The 26,709-nt window shown below is 46.2% G+C and overlaps 1 protein-coding gene across 1 annotated transcript; it reads left to right on the forward strand.

Moving 5' to 3' along the window:
• Window positions 1-9,431: 9,431 nt before the first annotated feature.
• On the forward strand, window positions 9,432-19,323 carry LOC309526567 (meteorin-like protein). Its single transcript, XM_082212823.1, has 4 exons — window positions 9,432-9,997; window positions 12,646-13,055; window positions 14,478-14,537; window positions 18,476-19,323. The coding sequence occupies exons 1-4, from the start codon at window positions 9,873-9,875 to the stop codon at window positions 18,790-18,792; spliced, it is 912 nt and encodes a 303-aa protein (XP_082068949.1). The 5' UTR covers window positions 9,432-9,872; the 3' UTR covers window positions 18,793-19,323.
• Window positions 19,324-26,709: the final 7,386 nt, after the last annotated feature.

A 26,709-nucleotide genomic window follows, 5' to 3' on the forward strand; every position in this document is an offset into this window, starting at 1 on the left:
TCTGATTCGGACTTAAACATTTTAGCAAGTCTAAAAAAAAGGTAAAGAGACCCCTGACCATTAGGTCGGGTTGTGGCCGACTCTGGGGATGTGGCGCTCATCACGCATTATAGGCCGAGGGAGCCGGCGTACAGCTTCCGGGTCATGTGACCAGCATGACTAAGCTGCTTCTGGCAAACCAGAGCAGCACATGGAAACACCGTTTACCTTCCTGCCAGAGCGGTACCTATTTATCTACTTGCACTTTGACGTACTTTCGAACTGCTAGGTTGGCAGGAGCAGGGACCGAGCAATGGGAGCTCACCCCGTCGCGGGGATTCGAACCACTGACCTTCTGATCGGCAAGTCCTCTGTGGTTTAACCCACAGCGCCACCCGCATCCCTTTTAGCAAGTCTACACAAAGTTAAATACCATCTATAAATCATTTTCAGGTAGTTGTGGTGTTTTCAGTTGTAAAATATAAACCCGCACTGGGGTCCTCCTGCCCTCTCAAAGTGGTCTCCGCCATTTCCCATTTTCACTAGGCCTGCAGTTGGGGAAAACGACCCACTGACAAACCCAACTAGCTGTGGATGTGGATGTCCACTGGGGAAGGGGGGGGATGGGCTGTGAGTTTGCTGGTGGTAGAAAGAGCGGTTCAGAGATCAAGTGCCTCAATGGCTTCTAATGGCAGCAGATGGGCTGGTTTTGAGTGCGGAGTACGTTGGGTCTGAATGAACCCTCCCGGGGGGTCACTTCATCATGGTGTCAGCATCCTCCCAACATCCTTTCCTTTCTGCTTCCCTGACTGATTTGGAACAAAGGAGGAGCTTTGGCATTTCGACTCCCGATATTGTGCCTGCGATCAGACCTTTTAAAAGACTATTTGCATGTAGCTTTTGATTCCAAAATGAGGTCGGGTCAGATACATTCAGCCGACGTTTTGCTCTGAGCGGCGGCATAATTGTCTCGAACCGAGCTTCAGAGATCACTATGCTGCCTTTGTTAGCACAAGATCTTAATGCCAGCTCCCTCCTTCCACCTAAGGCTGGCAATCGCAAAATTATTTTTGTGCGACATATTAAAATTACGGTAACCTAAGTCCCCCATAGTGGGACGTGGGTGGCGCTGTGGGTTAAACCACAGAGCCTAGGACTTGCCGACCAGAAGGTCGGCGGTTCAAATCCCCACGACGGGGTGAGCTCAATTGTGCCGGAGCACAATTTCTGTTCTCAACCTGAAGCAAAGTTCTTAACCTGAAGCACTATTTCTGGGTTAGCGGAGTATGTAACCTGAAGCATATGTAACCTGAGGTACCACTGTATCAGAAAAGGTTATTCATGTACGCAACAACTGCGGCCCGTGTTTTGTTAGCCCCCAAATGGAAAGTGAGTGAGGTCTCAACTAAAGAGGAATGGCAGCTTAAGTTGACAGAATATGCACAACTTGCAGATTTAACATACAGAATAAGAGAGGAAGAAGAGCATACGTTTAAAGAAGATTGAAAAATGTTTATTGAGTAATATGGAAAATAACGGTGTACAGCTGAAAACACTGGCAACATTAAGATAGATTCAACAGAGTAAATAATTCTTGATGAATGTAATAGTGGGAAATTGATTTGAATGGTTATTATAAAATACGCAGGGATGCAAGATATGTAAAATGAACCACGGAAGGAGGAGGAAGTCACTGGATATTTTAACGTTTGTAAAACATTTATTTGAAATTGTAAAACAGAAAATTTAATTTTAAAGAAAAAAGAAACTCGTGTATATATAAGCTAGGTGCCAAATGGCTCCTCCAACCAGGTTACAGTCACCAGAATGACTGCTGCCCTTTTGTGGCCAGATGGTTGTAGTGATGAAGCCCAGCAACATCTGAGTGGGGCACAGTTTCCCCACTCCTGTCATACTTTTACAGAACGATTTGCATAATTGATACGATTCTTCTATGCCTGGCTTTCGATTTGCCTTAAAACTGTTATCAGTTATTTTTCTTTCTTTCTTTCTTTCTTTCTTTCTTTCTTTCTTTCTTTCTTTCTTTCTTATACCCCGCCCATGTGGGCGGGCCTCTCCCCCCCCCAGCCACTCTGGGCAGCTCCCAACAGAATATTAAAAACACAATAAAACACCAAACATTAAAAACAGGGCATATTGAACTTGCCGCCCTTTTCCCCGTGGGGCAATTGTGGGTCTGTGGGTCAGTGTTTATTGTAATAACCTGCAGTTTAATAAGAGTATATATTTAAAATAGATGAATAAATGAGCAAATTAAGTTAATTTGGATATGCAGAAGATATTAAAAATAAATTTAAGAAACCACAGAAATGGGGAGGGAAGTCAAGTTTTGAAATGTTGAAATGATTGTAAAATTAGTGAAATGTATAAACTTGAAAAGCATAAATAAAATTTATATATATGTATATGCCTAAAAACTTTGTCTCCATGCTATAGGGCAATTGGTGTTACCTTGCCCTTTGCTGACAGAGAGGTCACTCCAGCTTAGCTTAAAATATCTTACGGTTATCCTCATATTGGGATACGGGTGGCGCTGTGGGTTAAACTACAGAGCCTAGGACTTGCCGATCAGAAGGTCGGTTGTTCGAATCCCTGCGACGGGGTGAGCTCCCATTGCAGGTAAAGGGACCCCTGACCATTAGGTCCAGTCGTGACCGACTCTGGGGTTCCGGCGCTCATCTTGCTTTATTGGCCGAGGGAGCCGGCGTACAGCTTCCGGGTCATGTGGCTAGCATGACTGGCGAACCAGAGCAGCGCACGGAAACACCATTTACCTTCCCGCCAGAGCGGTACCTTTTTATCTACTTGCACTTTGATGTGCTTTCGAACTGCTAGGTGGGCAGGAGCAGGGACCAAGCAATGGGAGTTCACCCTGTCACGGGGATTCGAACCGCCGACCCTCTGATCGGCAAGCCCTAGGCTCTGTGGTTTAACCCACAGCACCACCCACGTCCCTTCCCTTTCCCTTACTATCTTCATATTGTCTGAAAAAGCCTGGATAGCTCAGCTGGTTAGAGCATAATGCCAAGGTCGCAGGTTTGATCCCCGTATGGGACAGCTGCATATTTTTCAGGGTCCCTTCCAAGTCTATGATTCTATGCTCCTCAGCAAGCCATTCGGTCTGAATACAGTGGTACCTCGGGTTAACAACTTAATTCGTTCCAGAGGTCCGTTCTTAACCTGAAACTGTTCTTAACTTGAAGCACCACTTTAGCTAATGGGGCCTCCTGCTGCCGCCGCGCCGCCAGAGCATGATTTCTGTTCTCATCCTGAAGCAAAGTTCTGAACCCAAGGTACTATTTCTGGGTTAGCGGCGTCTGTAACCTGAAGAGTATGTAACCCAAGGTACCACTGTATAGCTGTTTCTACTGCCCAGGACCATAAAGAGAGCTGGACCGCCGAAGAATTGATGCTTTTAAATTATGGTGCTAGAGGAGACTCTTGAGAGTCCCATGGACTGCAAGAAGATCAAACCTATCCATTCTGAAGGAAATCAGTCCTGAGTGCTCACTGGAAGGACAGATCCTGAAGCTGAGGCTCCAAGACTTTGGCCACCTCATGGGAAGAGAAGACTCCCTGGAAAAGTCCCTGATGCTGGGAAAGGTGGAGGGCATAAGGAGAAGGGGACGACAGAGGACGAGATGGTTGGATACTGTTCTCGAAGCTACCAGCGTGAGTTTGACCAAACTGCGGCAGGCAGTGGAAGACAGGAGTGCTTGGCGTGCTCTGGTCCATGGGGTCACGAAGAGTCAGAAACGACTAAACAACAACAACAAAACTGCCCAGGATGCAAGGAGGGACCGCAGGAACTCCACCTTGACCCACGCTCTCCATTTCACATTGGCTGGCCATAAAAAGAGCCTCTTTCCCTCGCAGTGGCTGGCTGCCCAGAGCACAAATCGCGTCTCCAGGAGCTGTCCAGAGCCATGGCTCTCTGAGCTGTCACTCCCCTCTCTCTGGTCAGCTGTGGACAATGTGAGAACGTTCTGTTGGCAACGAGGTAACAGATGGCCTTAAAAGTCTTGCTGCCCGTGAGCCTTGCCTTATTGAGAGGGGGTGGGGAGAACAATAGCGCACAGAGCTGAGCATGTGCCACACAAGAGCGCACAGAGCCATTGTCCGTGCCCGGGTGCGAAATCCCGATTCCACGCTTAAGGGAGGCTGAAAGGGAGCCTCGCTCCTCGAGACCCGCAAAAGAGCAGCTCCCCATGTTGCACATTGAAGCCCAGGAAAGGCAATGCATATAGAAATCTAATTATTGGCAGGCACAGAGCGGGCTTTTAGCATGATAATCGCAGGGACCCCCGGGGCTTTCTTGTTCAGGGACCCCTGAAAGGCGATCCTGAAAGCCAAACTTAAAGCCATTGAATTTCCATCAATCATTCAATGTTTGCTTTGATTGCGCTGACAAGATTCTGTTTTGTTGTCTCTTAAAAGTGCAGTGAGAAACTCTTATTAATCACTTTAAGATATATATTTTTTTTCTTTCCAAAAACAAAAGGAGGTTAGTCTCCTCATTAACCGTCAGCCGGAGCCAGAAGGGCTGAGAATGAGCGCTTTGTGGGACAAAAGGGGTTTCGGGTAACGGTGCACTCGGGCGGACTTTTTCACTGCTCACCAACAGGGTGCTGCCGATTTTGAAACTGTGCTGTGCTTTCAAAGCCAGAGGATCAACTTGGTGCGCACATTGGCCTGGCGGTGCAACGAACTGCCAGATGTGCAAGCCAGGCCGACAGTGAGATCCAGCAGCAGAGATTCCTCACCACTCGTTCCCCAGGGGTCTTAGTGGTGACTGATAAGATGTTTTGCATGCAGTCCCAGGTGGAACTGGGGAAAACGTCTGCCTGCAACCCTGGTATGCAGCTGCCTGTTAGTGTAGACCAGGCATAGGCAAACTTGGCCCTCCAGATGTTTTGGGACTACAACTCCCATCATCCCTGACCACTGGTCCTGCTAGCTAGGGATGATGGGAATTGTAGTCCCCAAACATCTGGAGGGCGAGGTTGCCTATGCCTGGTGTAGGCTATACTGGTTTAAGTTTGGGCTGGTCATGTGTGGATGCCTGATGATCGTCTTCCGAAGCAACTACAGTGGTACCTCGGGTTACATACGCTTCAGGTTACATACGCTTCAGGTTACAGACTCCACTAACCCAGAAATATTACCTCGGGTTAAGAACTTTGCTTCAGGATGAGAACAGAAATCACGCTCTGGCGGCGCGGCAGCAGCAGGAGGCCCCATTAGCTAAAGTGGTGCTTCAGGTTAAGAACAGTTTCAGGTTAAGAACAGACTTCCGGAACGAATTAAGTACTTAACCCGAGGTACCACAGTACTCTATTCCGAACTTAAAAATGGAAAGCATAATGCTGGTGGTCAACAAAAGAGGTTTAAAGACTCTCTCGAGGCAAATCTAAAAAAAAAAAGTAGTATAAACACCGACAACTGGGAAACACAGGCCTGCGAGCGCTCCAATTGGAGAGCAGCCTTTACTAAAGGTGTCATGGACTCTGAAGACGCTCAAACTCAGGACGCAAGGGCACACTTGGCAAACCCTCACCGTGATCAGCTCCTGCCTAGAAACCAATGTCCCCGCTATGGAAGAATGTGTGGATCCAGAATTGGCCTCCACAGTCACTTACGGACTCACTGTTAAGACCGTATTCATGGAAGACAATCTTAGTCGGCGACGAGTGATCGCCAAAGAAGAAATGGACCCAGTGGTTTGACTTGCTATAACACATCATAGCTGCATTCCCATTTTATAAAAAGCCAAGAGGTGCAGTGGTGTGTGGTCAGTGGACCAGGGGAACTGGTGTAGTGGTTAAGAGCGGTAGACTCGTAATCTGGTGAACCGGGTTCGCGTCTCCGCTCCTCCACATGCAGCTGCTGGGTGACCTTGGGCCAGTCACACTTCTCTGAAGTCTCTCAGCCTCCCTCACCTCACAGAGTGTTTGTTTTGAGGGAGGAAGGGAAAAGGAGATTGTTAGCCGCTTTGAGACTCCTTCGGGTAGTGATAAAGCGGGATATCACATCCAAACTCCTTCTCCTCCTCCTAAATTTTCCCGCTGGCAGCTCCTTCCCAAAGCCCAGGAAGCTTCTGCCCAGCATAGGGAGGGAGGTGCGATGCTCGGATGGATCCAAGAGCTCTTCCGCCACCTTCCCAAAGCCCACCTGGGGAGGATGCAGGAGGACTCTAGCATCTTGTCAGAGGCCTGGCATCTCCTTCCCCAAACCCGTGAAGCTTCTTCTGCCTTTCTTAGGGATGGAGGGACGAGATGCTCAGGTGATCACTCACAAGCTGATGCCTCCAGCCCTAATTGTTCCCCTACAAAAAAAAAAATCACTTCATGCCTCTGAAAAGGTTCACAATTCTTTCCGGTTTGGTCTTGGGAACTCCTCTTGAAATCAGTGGGATGCAGCTATGCTTGACTTTGAGTGGATAATTATTATATTATATTATATTATATTATATTATATTATATTATATTATATTATATTATATTATATTATATTATATTATATTATATTATATTATATTATATTATATTATATTATATTATATTATATTATACATACATACCCTGCCCATCTGGCTGGGTTTCCCCAGCCACTCTGGGCGGCTTCCAACACAATATTAAAATACAATAATGCATTAAACCTTAAAAGCTTCCCTAAACAGGGCTGCCTGCAGATGTCGTCTAAAAGTCTGGTAGTTGTTGTTCTCTTTGACATCTGGTGGGAGGGCGTTCCACAGGGCGGAAGCCACTACCAAGAAGGCCCTCTGCCTGGTTCCCTGTAGCTTCACTTCTCGCAGTGAGGGAACCGCCAGAAGGCCCTCGGCACTGGACCTCAGTGTCCGGGTAGAACGATGGGGGTGGAGACGCTCCTTCAGATATTCTTCAGATTCCTGACTTTAGACGAGGAGAATTTAAAACTTCCCAGAAGGTTATCACAAAGCCATGCTGCTTCACCTTGGTCCAATTGGTCTCCAGCAGTAGCCACTTCACAGTCCCTTGTACTCAAATCATTAAAACCATTTCATAACCACCAGCATTTGGCCAAAGGAAAACAGGCACTTTTGTTTCACAGAAAATGAATCGGCGGTGGGGGTGGGGTTCAATTATAACGGCAGCTGGCAATTATACTGGTGGCTTCCTCCATTTTAAAAAAAAGCAAGTTAGAAAAATCATCTTAATAAAATGCATTTCCATGGAACACTTTTTCAGATTTAGTTACTATGCATGTTTATGCATTGAATATGAAATACCAGTCAGATTGCCTGCACAGAACCTGAAAATTCGGCAAAAAAAACCCCACAACCCCTTTTTTTTCTTTAACAGAGGATAGGAACAGCCTTGGGGCTTCCTGCTGGCTTTCCTCCTTGGCCTTTTAATTCACCTCTTCTCTGCCTGCTGTGAAGCACATTAGAGTCCTGCTCACTACAGCTGGCAGAGACAAAAGAGGAAGGAATAAACAGCAGCAGGTTTAAAAATAACAAAAGAGCCTTCCATGGGTGGCAACCTGGCAACGCTTAGAAACACCAGTGCACTCCCCAAAGGTGACTGGCTTTTTAAAAATGCACTGCTCAAGAGCCAAGTAAGACAGAGATTGTTTTCCTCTTTGGCACTGTCATTACTTTTGAGCCTTTCTCAACCGTTACTGTACTCCAAAACCCAATGGAGAGGCTGTTTAAAATCGAAGGTGCATTCTTGTGAGTTTATTGCAGGATGGGGGGTGATGGATAACATACAAACAAAAACCGAAGCCCCATGCAGCTGTGAAGAAAACCTCAGGTCCGCGTTGCGCACTTAGCAAAAGCGTACAAACAGCAGGTGAAGTATTAAGAGCCAGTGTGGTGTAGTGGTTAAGAGCAGTGGACTCGTAATCTGGTGAACCGGGTTTGCGTCTCTGCAACTCCACATGCAGCTGCTGGGTGACCTTGGGCTAGTCACACTTCTTTGAAGTCTCTCAGCCCCACTCACCTCACAGAGTGTTTGTTGTGGGGGAGGAAGGGAAAAGAAGATTGTTAGCCGCTTGGAGACTCATTAGGGTAGTGATAAAGCGGGATATCAAATCCAAACTCCTCTTCTAAGTACATCAACACACACCTGCAACTGGCATACCAGATTATAGTGGTACCTCGGGTTAAGTACTTAATTCGTTCCAGAGGTCCGTTCTTAACCTGAAACTGTTCTTAACCTGAAGCACCACTTTAGCTAATGGGGCCTCCTGCTGCCGCCGCGCCGCCATAGCACGATTTCTGTTCTCATCCTGAAGCAAAGTTCTTAACCTGAAGCACTATTTCTGGGTTAGCAGAGTCTGTAACCTGAAGCGTATGTAACCTGAAGTGTATGTAACCCGAGGTACCACTGTATAACAATCATCTGGACAACTGCAATAGCATTTATACAAGGGTGCTTGCTGAAGAAGGCTTAGAGGTTAGAGTTGCACAAGAAATTATAAAGTGGGAGCTGACCCTTTTAAGCCATTTTTAAGGATCATGGAATTGTAGAGTTGGAAGGGGTCACAAGAGTCATCTAGTCCAACCCGTGATAGATGGCCACCCAACCTCTGCTTAAGAACCTCCAAGGAAGGAGAGTCCACCACTTCTCACAGGAGTCTGTTCCACTGTCAAGCAGCTGTTACTGTCAGAAATGTTTTTCCTGCTCTTTTCCTACTCATATTAAGTAGTTTAAACCTGCTGCCTTTTGCTTATGTGGCCTGTACAGTGGTACCTCAGGTTAAGAACTTAATTCGTTCCGGAGGTCTGTTCTTAACCTGAAGCTGTTCTTAACCTGAGGTACCACTTTAGCTAATGGGGCCTCCTGCTGCCGCTGCGCCGCTGCTGTGCGATTTCTGTTCTCATCCTGAAGCAAAGTTCTTAACCCGAGGTAATATTTCTGGGTTAGCGGAGTCTGTAACCTGAAGCGTATGTTACCCGAGGTACCACTGTATTGTGTTTTTTTAAAAAATACTTTTTTATTCGATTTTTTTAAAAGTATAAACATGTAACCAAAAACAATTCCAAATGCAAATATTGATATTGCTCTGAATTTCCTGACTCCTCCACCCCCCCCATCCTTTCCATGGATGATAATGATAATATTTACAACTGCATATCCAAATTCTTGTCCTAAATCATCCATCGTTTCTGTTACTTTACAAGTGTGGTTGTCTTAAAGTTCTTGTCTTCTTGATTTCTGAACTTCCCCGTTAATTTTGCCATTTCGGCATCATCTCTTTTGTGGTCTGTATTGACGCGTTGTTGGTCCTGGCGTTAGTGGTGAAGGCTGCAGGAGAGAGATGTAATAATGAGATGGAAATAGTAATATAATATTAATAACGATAAGAAGTTGCTGTTATTCTTTCCTGTACCACCTTCCCAACCCACAGCCCATACATATACGACTAAATGCACGCATGCACACTAACTGGGCATTCAGTAATGGCGAGAACGCTCCTTGCTGCCTTATGTATGTATAATTTGGTTTGGTTGGGGGGGCGCCTCTTTGCAACAAAGCGCAGCCCCTGTGTTTGGCGATGCTGGGGGGGAGAGGTGGGAGTTCTGGAAAACCAGGGACATCTGTCAACTCAACCGCAGATTAGACCTCGTTGAAATACAGTCATGGGACGCGGGTAGGGAGGGTCTGGCGCTCTCGCGTTTCATTCGCTTCGTCCTGTTGCGCACAGCGCGCGCCTCTGTCTCTCCAGTCTCCATCCAGCGCTCTCCAGCGAGGCCGCTTTCCTTCTCCCTACCGCGGAGAGAGAAAGGAAAAAGAAGCACCCTTTTGGGCTCCCCTCTCCTTCCCTTCTCGACGGAGGGATTGGCTTCGCGCTGGCTCGGCCCCCAGCTGCCCCCAAGCCGCCGCTTGATGTCCCCGGAGCGGGAGGCGCGGAGCAAGCGCGCAGGGACGCCGCCTCTGCGGATGCTGTTCCCGCTGCTGCTCCGCCTGTGGCTCCAGCCGTGCGCCGCCGACTACTGCAGCTGGAAGGGCAGGTAAGCCGCGGGCGGAGAGGGCGAGGCAAAGCGACGCGCAACTTACGCGCTAGAGGAAAATGGATATTATTCTTATTAATTCAATTTCTATATCCGAAGATCCCAGGACAGTGCAAAACGTCTGCCCGAGGAAATGGATATTATTATTATTATTATTATTAATTCAATTTCTATATCCAAAGATCCCAGGGCAGTGCACAACATCCGCCGAGGAAATGGATATTATTATTATTATTATTATTATTAATTCAATTTCTATATCCAAAGATTCCAGGGCAGTGCACAACATGAACAGCATAATTCTCATAGCATAATAGCATAATTTTAAATACCTGGCAAATTTAAGCACATTGTCCTGGCAAACAGTCTGATAGGTTTAAGTCCCATTGAGTTCAATGGAAGCGATTTCAACTTCGCTCTCCCACTGAACTCAAAGGGATTTTAAGGCTGGGGCAATGTACACTCCTCCAAATGCATAAAATATTGTTCTCCTGAATGCAATGGGGCTTATTTCTGAGTCTGTATGTATAGAATCATGCTACACAAGGCTCCCCACCACCTCCCCATCAAGCTCTAAATTTCTGCAGTTCTTAAATATGAACTGATTGTTCTGAAATGATCCCTGTATAATTACATCTTTACTTATTTAAAAAAGCTAAAACTTGTTTGTCTCGACAACGTACATAATGCGTCAATTGGCTACCTAAAAGCAGCCATGTTCTGCTCTGTAATCTGAAGCATATAGGTGCTGAAAGCTGAACTGGCATCCGTAAATCACATTGTTAGATTTGATATTTGACTGAGTAGAAGATTTCCCCTTTAGCCTCTGGCCTGCTCTGGCTCAAAGACTGACTTCCTAAATATCTGCCCCAAAATTGCTATTGGTGAATGTGACTCCAGTCCAGAGATAAATTCATATGAGCTGAAACATACATACCACTCAGAAGGCCAAAATGGTTAGTTTTATATGTATGAATTTTTGTGTGTGGTTTTTTTATATTAAGAATAACATGAAACAACACATAAAAACAACAAAATAATGTGTATTGGTAACTAGGCACAAAGCAAAATGCAGGTTCTGTGTATAAGGCAGAAAATAGTACCAGCATACAATCAGAACCTTAGAATGGTAGGCTTGGAAGGGATCCTGATAACAATCTCTTCCAACCCACTGAAATGCAGGAATATGCAGCTATCCCACATGCGAATTGAACCTGTGACCTTGGTGTTATCAGCACCATGCTCTAACCAACAGAGCTACCCAGAGTTAAGTTAATAACCAAGCCAAAAATATGTGTGAGTTACAGGGAGGGGGGATGAGGTCCCTTTAGGTAATAGTTGGATGCGAGTGGCGCTGTGGTCTAAACCACTGAGCCTCTCGGGCTTGCCGATCAGAAAGTCGGCGGTTCGAATCCCTGCGATGGAGTGAGCTCCCATTGCTCTGTCCCAGCTCCTGCCAACCTAGCAGTTCGAAAGCACACCAGTGCAAGTAGATAAATAGGTACCACTGTGGCGGGAAGGTAAACGGCATTTCCGTGCGCTCTGGTTTCCATCACGGTGTCCTGTTGCGCCAGAAGCAATTTAGTCATGCTGGCCACATGACCCGGAAAGCTGTCTGTGGCCAAACGCTGGCTCCCTTGGCATGAAAGCGAGATGAGTGCTGCAACCCCATAGTCGCCCTTGACTGGACTTAATCGTCCAGGGGTCCTTTACCTTTACCTTTAGGTAACAGTTGATAACAGAAATAAATCTGAAGCAAAATCAGCATCAAAGGGATCCTTTTGTTGTTGTTGTTGCTCCACGCATCTAAAGCGTTGTGTAAGTTTATCAGTCAGAGCAAAGTACCATGCCCATTATATTCTGAACCGCACTGAGACCTGCAGGTATAGGGGTGGTGTACAAATAATAATAATAATAATAATAATAATAATAATAATAATAATAATAATTTTATTTGTATGCCAAATAATAACAACAACAACAATAGTAATATGGGACGCGGTGGTGTAATGCGGCCTCGCTTCACAACAGTTTGTAGCGAATGGTATAAGACCAAAGTCCCTCCTGTGTGTGAATGGTAGTTGAAGGTCTGTAAAGATGAATTAGGGACGCGGGTGGCGCTGTGGGTTAAACCACAGAGCCTAGGACTTGCCAATCGGAAGGTCGGTGGTTCGAATCCCTGCAACGGGGTGAGCTCCCGTTGCTCGGTCCCTGCTCCTGCCAGCCTAGCAGTTCGAAAGCACGTCAAAGTGCAAGTAGATAAATAGGTACCACTCCAGCAGGAAGGTAAACGGCATTTCTGTGTGCTGCTCTGGTTTGCCAGAAGCGGCTTAGTCATGCTGGCCACATGACCCGGAAGCTGTACGCCAGCTCCCTCGGCCAATAAAGCAAGATGAGTGCCGCAACCCCAGAGTCGGCCACGACTGGACCTAATGGTCAGGGGTCCCTTTACCTTTACCTTTTAATAATAGTAATAATAATAATTCCATCCGGACAAAAACACTCATGGAGGAGGCAAAGCAGAGCTGGTAAGGGGTGTGTCCTATGGCAAGGGGTTTGGTTATGGAAGGAGGTGTGGCCTGGATAGAGTCCCAAGGGCCAGATAGAGAGATTTGGTTGTCACAGTTGTCCATCCCTCTGTTTTCTAGCGGCTTGAGCTGGGAGCCCCGCTCCCGTGCGGTGGAACAGGTCCACCTGCGCTGCACCGAGGGCTTCCTGGAATGGATGTACCCAACCCGAGCCCTCCGCGTCATCTTGGAGCCCAACCTGTCCAGCGCTCAGCACACCGCCGTCTGCATCAAGCCGTCCAACACTTTCCAAGGGGCCAACATCTACGTGGAGCGGGATGGGCAGCTCCACCTGCTGCTGAGTGACGCTGAGGAGCCCCGCCTGCACCAAGTCTCCTGCTTCAGCACCCGCACGCCCCAGAGGGTGGCGCTTTTCCTGCAGGCCAGTCCTCAGAGGGACATCAGCCGCAGGACAGCCAGCTTCCAGTACGAGTTGCTGAGCAACAAGACCATCACAGGCCCAGACTTCCAGAAAATGGCGCTCGTGGAAGGTAAACGATTACGTGTGGGTCTCATTTCCCCCAGTTTGGTGTTCGAACCTCATGTGGGGACGTTGATCTTCAAGTTCACATGAAATAACCCCATCCCACCCCAAAAGCTGCTCATAAAACAATTAGATCAATAAAATATCAAACGTATATATATAAGAAAAAGCAAGCTATTCACATCAGCAGCTGCAACCAGGTCAAAAGATAAAATGAAAGCAAAGCCAGCCAATCAATCAGCTATACCAGAAGCCCTGAAGAGCAAAATAAAACCTTTACCCATTTTTCTGCTGCTATTATTATTATTATTTATTAATTAGTATATATTTATACCTTGCCTTTTCCCCTAAAGGCAGCTTACAGATAAAAACATAGGGAAATATAGGGAAAACAAACATTAAAAAATAGTTAAACATTGGTAGTATTAAAGCTCTGTACCTTGGTTTTTAAACAGCTTAGTTCTCGAACGTTTTGGCTCCCGAATGGACTGTTCTGAAGTGACTGTTTCCGTTTGCGAACTATTTTTGGAAGCCGTATGCCTGACGGGGCTTCTGCAGCTTCCAAACATTCTGGAAGCCAAATGGGCTTCCAGAATGGATTCCATTTGACTTCCAAGGTACAACTGTACATATATATAATCTGTTTAAAACATACAAATAATTACAAGCCACAAAGAAGGCTGCCTCTTGCATCCCCACCAGTTAAACTATAAAAGAATTAAAATAATATAAGAAGAAACATGTTGAATGCTATGAGCACACATTCCTAGTGAACCATCCAAGATATCTAATTCCAGAGAGTACTTGTCTTAAAAAGACCTTGCAGCTCATTTACCGTATTTTTCGCTCTATAACACACACCCAACCATAACACGCACGTAGTTTTTAGAGGAGGAAAATCCGTAGGCATGCCACCCGTAGGCATTCCCTCCATAACACGCACAGACATTTCCCCTTACTTTTTAGGAGGAAAAAAGTGAGTGTTATGGTGCAAAAAATACGGTATTTGTCAAATGTCCCTATTTTCACTGGAGAAATATTGGAGGGTAAGAAGCTGACCTCTACAGGCCTGAGCAATTGACAGAAATTATGTACTGCTTTGGAAACAGATGCTCCTGAGTGGATTATCACAAGACCCCTCAAGGTCAGAGGTGAGGAACCTGTGACTCTTCAGATGTTGTTGGGCTGCAGGCAGCAGGGCCAAGAGCTGGGGTGAAAGGAGCTCTGGTCCATCAACGTCTGCAGGACCCCCGATTCCACTCCCCCACCCCATGTTACAGAAAATCATACAAATGCTCTCAGATGCTGGGAATGAAGGCATAACCTGATCCAGATGCCAATGAGGTCGTTGCAGCAGGCTTACCGTTTGGGACTCGTTGAAGAGCCCTCTAGGAACCCTCCTTATCGACTTTGTGTTTTCCTTCCCCAGCTATGTGCCGCCCCTGTGACAACATGGAACTTCTCATGGCTATTTGCAGCAGTGATTTTGGTAAGTGAGCTTGGCAGGAGAACATCGTTTTTTTGGAGAGGTGCAAACGGGGCAGTCCTGTGCGTATTTAGACTCAGAAGTAAATCCCACTGTGTCTCATCAGGTAAGTGCACAGGTAGGACTGCAGCCTGAATGAAAGTCCTCTTGCTGATCAGCTGTGAAGTTGGAGCATAGCACAGAAGGCTACTTTTGCATGCCTAAATGCACCTCTCCTTGAGCAAGGAAATAATGGGACATATCCTGTTCACATGCTCAGGCAGAGCTTGTTTCCCTGGTAGAGTCGGCAGGCATGCTTCCTCCACTGTGCACAACTATCATAACATAACATGGGACATGCTCACCTGATGTGAACAGAAATGTCCCTCTGGGATAGCTCTGTCGGTAGAGCATATTACTCTTAATCTCAGGGTTGTGGGTTCGAGCCCCACGTTGGACAAACAGATTCCTGTTTTACAGAGGGCTGACCCTCAAGGAAAAGGGACGCGGGTGGCTTTGTGGTCTAAACCACTGAGCCTCTTGGCCTTGCCGATCAGAAGGTTGGCGGTTTGAATCCCTGCGCGGGGTGAGCTCCCGTTGCTCTGTCCCAGCTCCTGCTAACCCAGCAGTTTGAAAGCACACCAGTGCAAGTAGATAAATAGGTACCGCTGCGGCAGGAAGGCCAACAGTGTTTCTGTGTGCTCTGGTTTCCGCCGCGGCATCCCATTGTGCCAGAAGCGGTTTAGTCATGCTGGCCACATGACACGGAAAGCTGTCTGCAGACAAATGCCGGCTGCCTCAGCCTGAAAGCGAGATGAGCGCCACAAGCCCATAGTCGCCTTTGACTGGACTTAACCGCCCAGGAGTCCTTTATCTTTTACCTACCTGATCCTCCAGGGCCCTTCTATGATTCTAAGTGAAGTTTTCATTCTTTTCTGTGAGAGGGACTTTGGTGCGTAAGCCTAGCAAAATGGATCACCAAAAAACCTGGAAGTAAATGCTCTGGTTTTCCTTGGAACACGAATGTCCGACGCTGCTTCTGCTTGAGTTCAATAAGCTTTTGCAACCAACCGGAAGCCGCGCCTCGGTTGTCAAACGTTTCAGAAGTCAAACGGTCTTCCAGAATGGATTACTGTTCGTTCGACAACCGAGGTTTGACTGTCGAAAATTTGTCTTCTGCAGGACTAATTGGTTCTGGCAGGATCTGGTATGAACCACTGAGTTGAGCCCTACGATGGTTCCACGCTGCTAATGGTCTTTAAGGTTCACATCACTGAAACGTCAAGCATTGATTTTCATGAACAAATGGGTCATCACAGATAGAACTTCCATGCCAACTCCAATCATGCCAGTGGTGGCCATTCTGTCTTCAGTAACCACTTTCCTGGGAGCAAGATCCTCTGAACTTATATTGCACTGCAAGTCGTATGAATAGGCTCATTGTGTAAAGGTCTCCTCAAAGCCAATTCATATCACTATTAGGGGAGGGCTGGATGGTGGGCATCTTTTCGAGCCATGGCGACTTTTATTTTTGTCGCCATCCCATCATTCTGGGATCATTCTGTGAACTTCAGAATGATCCGTCACATACATCTGGCTCCACTGTATTCGTGGTGATGTTCTACATTGAAATCTGGGTCCTCAGGATAGCATTTAGATGACCACTGCCTTGAGTGCACCCTGAATTCTGCCTGACAAAACACCCCTCCTCATTAAATATACCGTAATTTTTGCTCTATAAGACGCACCGGACCATAAGACGCACCTAGTTTTTGGAGGAGGAAAACAAGAAAAAAAATATTCTGAATCTCAGAAGCCAGAACAACAAGAGGGATCGCTGCGCAGCGAAAGCAGCGATCCCTCTTGCTGTTCTGGCTTCTGGGATAGCTGCGCAGCCTGCATTCACTCCATAAGACGCACACACATTTCGCCTTACTTTTTAGGAGGGAAAAAGTGAAGTCTTATAGAGCAAAATATACGGTATATATTTTTTAAGGCCTGTGGGTGAATAAATCATCCCTAACTTTGTCACAAGCCCATTTCCACACCTATAGCTCTCAGACAACAATTTCTACTTGTGATCGAAAATAAGGCACCCCAAACCAACTAATCAATTATGGGATTTGTCTGCAAAAGAAGGCAGCATTTGAAATCTTCCCCCTTTGAGGATAATTATCTCACTCATGTCATGGGCACAAAGAACTTACTTAGGAAGATTTCGGGAACTTCCTTAGTTAATCCAATTTCCTGAAGCCACTAGCCTTCTAGCATAACAGATGTCCCCCTGTTCTGTCCCCCTTCTCCCCCCCCCCCAGCACTCAGCTTCAGTCAAGTCTATTGACAAACTATAATGCTCTTGTTCCTCCTACTCCAAGTTGCTCCTGAGGTCTGAGGGCCTCTGCTCTTAAGAACCATAAAGCTAAGTGTGCTTCGGGGGTCAATTGCACTTTCATGACCAGTTATTTGATCTAATCTGCACGCACACACACACAAAAAAAACACCTGGTGGTGGCAACTGCTAAATCCAGGGCATGGAAGTGAAGCCATAAACAGAGTCAGTTCTAAGGGCTCTTTCATCTGCTCTGTGGATGCTTTAAGTCTAAATCCCCCACCATGTGGCCTTCAGCACAACACCTGTCAGTCGTTGTGTGTGTGTGTGTGTGTGTGTGTGTGTGTGTGTGTGTGTGTGTTTTGCAGGCCCAGCAAGGAGGAACTTCCTCACTTGAGATCCGGGTAACCAGTGCTGGATTTACGCAAAAGCAAAACAAGCTATAGCTTAGGGTCACACTCTCTTGGGGATCCCAAAAAAGTTAAAAGGGGGGGGACTGGATGTACATTTTCAAAATAAAGATAAAAAATAAGATAAATAAGATTTAAAAAACAAATAAAATAAAACCTACATACAGCAACAGTGTTTTGTGTTGTGTCCTATGGTTTAAGTCATGGGCCCCGCCTGCTAGTCTGCTCCCTAAAATATCACTGGTTTGCTCATTTCTATATATAGGGTGCCTACATTCTGCATGGCAACATGTGCAAATGGCTTTAGATACCTATTAGGTCCATAAATTATCATATAGCGTATATTCAACACAAAAAAACAGGGACAATTTGTTGTTGACAAAGGACAGCTGGACATATGAAGGGCCCCATTACCTTCAGTAACATAGGGCCTCATCAGACCTAAACGCGGCCCTGCCGGTAACTTAATCAACTGAAAAACAGTGGGGCTCATTGCTTTAGCTAAGCAAGAGAAGGAGGGAAATGAACTACCGGCTTGAGCAGAGTAGAAGACATCGGGCACATCTGCACATGACATTTAAAGCACCGTGATACCAATTCAAAAACGTCACAGTTTCCCCCAAAGAATCATGGAAAGCACCAGGAGACCCCTATTGCCCTCACAGAGCTACAATTCCCAGAGTTTTCTGGAAAGAGGGATTGACTGTTAAACCACCCTAAGGACGGTAGCTCTGTGAGGGGAAAGGGGGTCCGCTGACAATTCTCAGTAACCTTAACAAACTACACATTCCATAGTTATTTGGGGGAAGCCAAGCTATTACTGTAGAAAGTAAAAGGTAAAAAAGGCAAAGGACCCCTGGATGGTTAAGTGATGTCAGTTGATGGGCATGGTTTGGGGGAAACGGAATCGTGGGCCAAATTGGATTCACTGGTGGGCCAAGTTTGACCCATAGGCTCAGGGAATCTTCACCCCTAGAATTACACCTGTCTTCACATTGTTGGTTTTCAGGTGTCAACTAAGAAACAGTTTTCTTTGCCCAGGCTTGATAATGCAATATTTAATCCTTAGCAGCATTACATGAGTCAGTGTTTCGACGATTTGTTGTTTCAAAATGCACTCACCTGTTTTCAAAATTATGTTTGTTGCGGATTGCCCTGTGCCCATTTGGCGGAAGGGCGATTCATAGTTCCCTTATAAATAAACACGCAAAATTTACACCTAGTGGTGAGAGGATCGATCCACAACGTCACCCACGATGCGGAGAACCACATGTCCCAGGTGGAAGTCGGTGCGCGGCGGGTCTACAGGCAGAAAAACCAGATCTTTCAGCAAGATAAAGTGAGCGGCAAATGGCGAGGACCCGTCAAGACCTTGCTGCAATGTAAGGTGAAGAAAGGAACCGGCGATTTCCTCTTCACGGGCAATGAGCACTTTGGGGAAGCTTGGCTGGGCTGTGCCCCGCGATTTAAAGACTTCGGTGCTGTCTATCACAAAGCTATTGAGAGGGGGGCAAATCCCTGCGAGTTTCCATTTGACTAAGGAGTCGCCATGCCTGTCGTGATGATCCAAAGGACCAATTTCAGGACAGCTTTGCGTATAAGGGAGAACGATGGCGCTCGTGTTGTTTGGCAGAGGTGGAACGTCAAAAGAGAAGTGTGCGTTTTCTTTAAGGGAAAGGGAGCCGAGAATAGCGACAGGTTAGCTCACAAGTCTCTTCTCGGCAATGGACTCGTCGTGCAGTCGTGGGCAAGTTAAGTCAACCCACTTCCTGACTGGGAAAAGGGGGAGGTTGTAGTGGCCAACCTCACAGAGTTGTTGTGAGGGCAAACAATAAAGAATGTAAAGCACTTTGCTAATAAAAATAAAGAACAGAGGAAGGATGAGTCGGAATTGTATTGTCTCCAATATCAGATGTGTTTTGAACTCCACTGTGGCGATCACACAGGGTCCCCAGATGTTTAACGGTCTATTGATCCCTGTGCCACCACTGTGCTCGCTTCCCCACTGCCACCAACCAGTTACTCTCTGGTAAAAGACTGAGTCCAGTCAGTTGTTAAAAGTGAACCAAAAAAAAAAAAAGAGTTTATTTTACAAACATTAACAAGTTTATGGTTTCTCAGATAATATTCCTAACAGTATTTTTAGTTTCTTTACCGGCCTATACCTTCCTAATACCTTCTGACTGATCTCAACTGTTTGACTGACTCCTCTTAACAAATTCTCTCACTCTCTCACACCAGACTAGCCCAACCCATAGACTTATCTTCTCTGTCTCTTCTAACTCCAGACTGTCTTCTCAACCACCCTACCTCTAACTCCCCCACCCCAAAACCCTCTGTGCTTAAACCTTATACACAGTTATCTCTGCCCCTTGGGTTCCCATTGGTTTGTTGTTGTTGTTCAGTCGTTTAGTTGTGTCCGACTCTTCGTGACCCCATGGACCAGAGCACGCCAGGCACTCCTGTCTTCCACTGCCTCCCACAGTTTGGCCAAACTCATGCTGGTAGCTTCAAGAACACTGTCCAACCATCTCGTCCTCTGCCATCCCCTTCTCCTTGTGCCCTCCATCTTTCCCAACATCAGGGATACCAAGAGAGAAAAACAGGCAACGGTGACCCTCAGTGCTTAGCTCCAGCCCAGATTGTCGTCCTCCCCACAATCTCGTCTCCCACAACCTGTGTGGAGCAACTTGACTCCAAAACAGAAGTTAGTTTTCATTGTGGTCTTGCAATTTATTTTCATTGGTGCTTGTACAGGAGGATCTGTATGCTAGAAGACGAGATATAAATACAGTGGACGCTCGTGCTGCGAATGTGATCCGTGCGGGATGCATGTTCGCAACCCAGTGTTCGCAACTCCTCACATAGAGGAGGGAGAAAGGTTGTTTTCTGCTGCTCCAGAGAAGCGGACATGGAGCAATGGATCCAAACTACAAGAAAGAAGATTCCACCTAAACATTAGGAAGAACTTCCTGACAGTAAGAGCTGTTCGACAGTGGAATTTGCTGCCAAGGAGTGTGGTGGAGTCTCCTCCTTTGGAGGTCTTTAAGCAGAGGCTTGACAACCATATGTCAGGAGTGTTCTGATGGTGTTTCCTGCTTGGTAGGGGGTTGGACTCGATGGCCCTTGTGGTCTCTTCCAACCCTATGATTCTATGATTCTATGAACCCGTGTCTGCGCACGTGCAGGTTGCAATTCAGCACTCCTGCACAAAGCACGATTTAGCGCTTCTGTGCATGCACAACCGCCAAAACCCAGAAGTAACCCGTTCCAGTACATCCGGCTTTGGGCAGTCCGCAACTCAAAAAACCACAACCTGAAGTGGCTGTAACCCAAGATATGACTGTAATTGCAATATACAAGAAGCCTGTGGGCTGGACTGACTATGAAACCTGAATTCCAACTGGGAGGGATGGAGGTAGGGCCTGGGAAGGGAGTTCGGCCAACGCCCACCCACTCAAATTTGCCTGTTGTTGTTGTTGTTGTTTAGTCGTTTAGTCGTGTCTGACTCTTCGTGATCCCATGGACCAGAGTACGCCAGGCCCTCCTGTCTTCCACTGCCTCCCGCAGTTTGGTCAGACTCATGTTTGTAGCTTCGAGAACACTGTCCAACCATCTCGTCCTCTGTCATCCCCTTCTCCTTGTGCCCTCAATCTTTCCCAACGTCAGGGTCTTTTCCAGGGAGTCTTCTCTTCTCATGAGGTGGCCAAAGTACTGGAGCCTCAGCTTCAGGATCTGTCCTTTCAGTGAGCACTCAGGGCTGATTTCCTTCAGAATGGAGAGGTTTGATCTTCTTGAAGTCCATGGGACTCTCAAGAGTCTCCTCCAGCACCATAATTCAAAAGCATTGAATTGGCTACAATCCCATTGGTTACAATTAGTTAACCCTTTCCTTATGAACCCGGTATGATGTCACACACCTAGGAGGGCAAACGTCACATCCACTAACCAGCTACAGAGGCTTTGTTTAGCCCGGCAAAGTAGCTGACTTGGCACACCACCACGGAGACTGAGAGAAGGAGATGTTGGTACTATCTGAGAAAAGTTCCATTTTCCGCTGCCACACCTGTGTCCAGTGTGGTGCAAGGAACCTCAGGGATGAAGTCAATACTCCAGAATGGCCTTGGGGTTGTCTACACCTCATCAGGCATTCTCTTCAGAGGTTTTTGGCCAGACTGGAATGGTTCTGTGGCCCATAGCAATGCCCCTTGCCTGGCTTGCTGGGGAGATCAAGGTGGGTTGTCAGGAGCTCAGCCTACACTCGAGTAGGACCCTGGCAGAGACACATGCCCGACTGGCATGTTCTCTCACTCCTGGTCTTTCATTCGGGAGCTTCAAAAGCTTTCTTCTTCCTGAACATCACAGTGACTGATGCCAACCAACAACGGCACACTTAGGGATCCGCAGAGTTCGCACATCATGCGTGACAGACCTCAGCAACTCAGCATTTTGGCTAATCTACTTTATTTACATATAAACACACACAGAGCACTGCAACATGGCTCCCTCTCTCTCTAGCATCAGACAGCAAAGAGAAAAAGAAGAAAGGACAATAGTCCCTCTTTACGGAACACAGTAACACAAACATCCTGTCTCTGTCACTTCCCACTCTGTGGAGTCAAAACATATACCGTCATGTGAAAGATAAATATCCCATGACTGCAATCGTAGAGCAGGAATTCTAACAGGTTTACAGGTTATCAAAGGTGCAGGAGTCGCTCATATCTGCTGCCTGCACAGGCCTGCTCTTTTTGGTAGAGTCTGCACCTCTTTTAGTCCAAACAGTGGTTGCAGGCTGCTCTCCCCCCACTCACACTCCTCGACGCGCTATCATGAAGTCCAAGCGAGAGAAAACTCTTTAATGAGCTTTTGAGTGACTGGGACCACCCCTATAAACGGCAGGCTGTGTGAATAGAAGTCCGCGCAGCTTATTCTGCTCTGCTCCTGTGAAAGGAGTCTCACTTAAGCTGCGCTGAAACGAGACCCTTCCATTTAAAGCTACCCTTTTGTGAGAAAAAAATAAAAGGTACAGCCGTCGGCATCTTGTAAAACACCGTTCGACATTTTCCTTCTGAAGAGATGCGGTCATTTCTTAATTTCGCCGAACCCACTGTCGCTATTTAAAAGTAGACCTGCCCAGCCCAACATCTAACTCATGCAAGTTGATTTTCATCTCCATCCTATTTATTTCCTTATTTCATCTGTAGCCACCAGAGCCAACTCCTAGGGATCAAGGTCTCTTTGTGTCTGCCTCCCCCCCCCCGCATGAAATATTTGAAGGGGCCAGGCCACCCCCACCCCCAAAGTTGATGGGCACTGCCATTCAAATGATGTGTGTGTGCCACACTATGTGATCAATTTTATGCAGGTGGGGCTTGCTGGGCCCCCAATGTTTTATTCAGGTTGGCACCCCTGTTTGTAGCCCGCCTTTTCCCCAAGCTCAAGGTGCTATATTTGGTTCTCCCCCTCCTCATTTAATGCCCACATCAACCCTGTGAGGTAAGTTGCACTAAGATGCAGTGGCTGGCCCAAAGTCACAAATTTTAGGGAAGTTTTTAATGTGTGATGTTTTATTCTGTTTTTAATCTGTTGGCAGCTGCCCAGAGGGGCTGGAGAAACCCAGTCGGAGGGGCAGCGAATGGATGAATGAATAAATAAAATTTTATTTTATCATCACCCAAGAGTGGATTTGAACTCTGGTTTCCCAAGTCCTAGTCCGACACTAGCCCCTAGACCACACTGGCTTTCTATGCTATTGAGATACAGTGGTGCCTCGCAAGACGAAATTAATTCGTTCCGCGAGTTTTTTCGCCTAGCGAATTTTTCGTCTTGCGAAGCACGGTGTCAGAAAAGTTTTGGAAAAGCTTCAAAAATCGCCAAAAACCTCAAAAAAGGCTACCACACCGCGTTCTATGAGTTGCTCCTCAAAGTCAAGTCGCAACTGTATTAACGGTGTTAAGAAAAAGGAAACAAACTTGCAAAAAACGCAAGACGTTTTCGTCTTGCGAAGCAAGCCCATAGGGAAATTCGTCTTGCGAAGCAGCTCAAAAACCGCAAAACCCTTTCATCTAGCGAGTTTTTCGTCTTGCGAGGCATTCATCTTGCGGGGCACCACTGTAGTGGCAAAATATATTCCGAGGTATGAACTCCAGGTTATACTTGGCTGTTACAGATGTCGTTTACACATATGCACTATGCATACTCTTGCTAGCTAAAAGTTATTATTATTATTTATTGAGTACCACCCTATACCTAGAAGTCTCAGGGCAGTTCACAGAAAAGATCACAACATATATAATCAGAATAAAAACAGCAACCCAATAAAGAAAAAACCCAGAAAAGAGCCACATTTTAAAAGAGTATAGGATGTCAATCAGGTCAACCAAAGGCCTGGTTAAAAAGGAATGTTTTTGCCTGGTGCCTAAAGGTGTATAATGAAGTGGTTTAGTCATGGTGGCCACATGACCCAGAAAGCTGTCTGTGGGCAAACGCCTGAAAAGCGAGCTGAGCACCACAACCCCGTAGTCGCCTTTGGACTTAACCGTCCAGGGGTCCTTTACCTTTTTTTCACCAGGGCATCCCTAAATGCTTCTTACAAGAGTCTACTTACCCACGGGACTGCCTCTCCTGGTACGCCCCGCGGAGGACCTTAAGGTCCACAAATGGCAACACTTTGGAGGTCCGAAGTCGCAAGGAGGTTAGATTGGTCTCAACTAGGGCCAGGGCCTTTTCAGTACTGGCCCCAACTTGGTGGAACACTCTGTCACAAAAGACTAGGGCGCCGCAGGGCCTGCAAGACAGAGCTGTTCCGCCTGGCCTTTGGTTTGGACTCAGTCTGACCCTTATGTTTCCCTCCCCTTATGGTTTTGAACTATGGGTTACTATTAAAATGAGGCCGCTTTTCAAACTGTATTTTAACCCGTATTTTAAATTGTTGGGGTTTCCCCCCCTCCCCTATGATGTTTTTATTGTGATTTTACCGGTGTTAGCCGCTCTGAGGCCAGCTCTGGCCGGGGTATAAATAAAATTATTTTATTATTTATTTTATTTTATTTTATTTTATTTTATTTTATTTTATTATTATTCTCTTTCCACCCCTTGTGTGGAGGCTAGATGAGCATCACATCTCATCTGCATAAAATAAAGTAGTGGCCACCCCTCCATGCTGTACGCATGAGATGGAGACCCATGTTTACCGCACAGTGGTAAAATCCATATCGCCATCTACCACTGACGGACCCACGAGGAGGATACCAAGAGAGAAAGACAGGCAACGGTGACCCTCAGTGCTTAGCTCCAGCCCAGATTGTCGTCCTCCCCACAATCTCGTCTCCCACAACCTGCCCTGTGTGGAGCAACTTGACACCAAAACAGAAGTTAGTTTTCATTGTGGTCTTGCAATTTATTTTCATTGGTGCTTATACAGGAGGATCTGTATGCTAGAAGACGAGATATAAATACAGTGGACGCTTGTGCTGTGAATATGATCCGTGCGGGATGCATGTTCGCAACCCGTGTCTGCGCACGCGTAGGTTGCAATTCAGCGCTCCTGCGCAAAGCACGATTTAGCGCTTCTGCGCATGCACGACCGCCAAAACCCAGAAGTAACCCATTCCAGTACATCCGGCTTTGGGCAGTCCGCAACTCAAAAAAACACAACCTGAAGCGGCTGTAACCCAAGATATGACTGTAATTGCAATATACAAGAAGCCTGTGGGCTGGACTGACTATGAAACCTGAATTCCAACTGGGAGGGATGGAGGTAGGGCCTGGGAAGGGAGCTTGGCTGACGCCCACCCCCTCAAATTTGCCTGTTGTTGTTGTTTAGTCATTTAGTCGTGTCTGACTCTTCGTGATCCCATGGACCAGAGCACGCCAGGCACTTCTGTCTTCCACTGCCTCCTGCAGTTTGGTCAAACTCATGTTGGTAGCTTCGAGAACACTGTCCAACCATCTTGTCCTCTGTCATCCCCTTCTCCTTGTGCCCTCCATCTTTCCCAACATCAGGGTCTTTTCCAGGGAGTCTTCTCTTCTCATGAGGTGGCCAAAGTACTGGAGCCTCAGCTTCAGGATCTGTCCTTTCAGTGAGCACTCAGGGCTGATTTCCTTAAGAATGGAGAGGTTTGATCTTCTTGAAGTCCATGGGACTCTCAAGAGTCTCCTCCAGCACCACAATTCAAAAACATCAATTCTTCGGCGATCAGCTTTCTTTATGGTCCAGCTTTCACTTCCATACATCACTACTGGGAAAACCATAGCTTTTACTCATATTCCGCTCAAAACTGCCTTTTGCCATGTAAGGAAGACCTACCCACCAACCTCGCTTCCAACGGGTTGAGATCTGAATTCAAAACACATGAATGTGCCACACTATCTCATCTAGTTAAGTAGTTCTCAATAGTCACTGACTTTCCTTGGTGAACTTAAGGATTCACATTAACCACCTGACTGCAGCCTTTGTCAAACATGTTGGGTGCAACAAACCCCAAAGACAACATCTGTTGGTAAAAGACAATGCCAAGCTTTCAGGATTATCAGAGCTCTTCTGCATGGTTTTTGGGGCTTCCAAGTATATATTAACATTTGTTGATTAATTAAGAGACTACAAGAAATGCTGTTCGTTATTCTGGCAGATTTTTGTCTGTGTAGAAAAATATTTCATGCAACTGCTTAGGGACAGCAAGCATTGCCTTAAAAAGAGGCACACCATTTGTGCAAGAGGAGAATTGACTAGAAACAAAAAGTGTTTCTTCTTTTAGAAAAAGCTTTTTTTCTTTCTTCAAAATTTCCTGAATTGGCGTGAGGTCTTAATAGTTTCCCCTTATGTATCTGCACACATGGAATTTAAAATAGCAAGCAAACACGCAAGGAGTCTCTCGTGAATTAAGTGATCTAAGAATTTCAGACCCACACAAAGGAGCAAAACCAACTGTTGGCGTCTTGGAAACAAACGTATTTGCTTTATTCATTTGACTGAGCAATCTATGGTGGGAAGAATGGAAACTCGGCAGAAATATAAATCAGTTTCATCTGCAATCACTAGCTCAGCCGTTTTAACCAAACTACGGTGCTAAAAAGAAAACTATGGGCAGAGTCCTGTGATATGCAAAACTAGTGGGAGTTTTACTACCTATTTCAACAGAAGGTAGGGGGGGAAAGAGGTTGGATTTGAGCTATGAGCAACAGAAGTAATTAGATTATATTATCATGGTTGTGATTTAATAGATAGAAGATAGGATGCAGCAAAAGGGGAGAAACAACATGGAAAACAGGGTAGGAAGTTGACAAAGATGAAAGTGTGTTTCGATTGTATGTGTTAAAAGTGTTGAAACTTAATAAAATATCATTGAAGGGGGGGAAAGAGTAGTTTTATTTATCCAACAATGAATAGACATTATATGTAGCATTAAACGGTATCATTTGGAGTATTTCTGATATTATCTTTAAACATACACCC

Source organism: Podarcis vaucheri (genome assembly GCF_965113315.1).
Source record: "Podarcis vaucheri genome assembly, chromosome: 2".
NCBI classification, from domain to species: domain Eukaryota; kingdom Metazoa; phylum Chordata; class Lepidosauria; order Squamata; family Lacertidae; genus Podarcis; species Podarcis vaucheri.

Excerpts from the sequence above, each read along its gene's own strand:
- LOC309526567 (XM_082212823.1), top strand. The coding sequence starts at position 9,873 with ATGTCCCCGGAGCGGGAGGCGCGGAGCAAGCGCGCAGGGACGCCGCCT. Across the intron at positions 13,056-14,477 it reads GAAAATGGCGCTCGTGGAAG|CTATGTGCCGCCCCTGTGAC; the intron begins GTAAACGATTAC and ends TTCCTTCCCCAG. Across the intron at positions 14,538-18,475 it reads TATTTGCAGCAGTGATTTTG|TGGTGAGAGGATCGATCCAC; the intron begins GTAAGTGAGCTT and ends ATTTACACCTAG.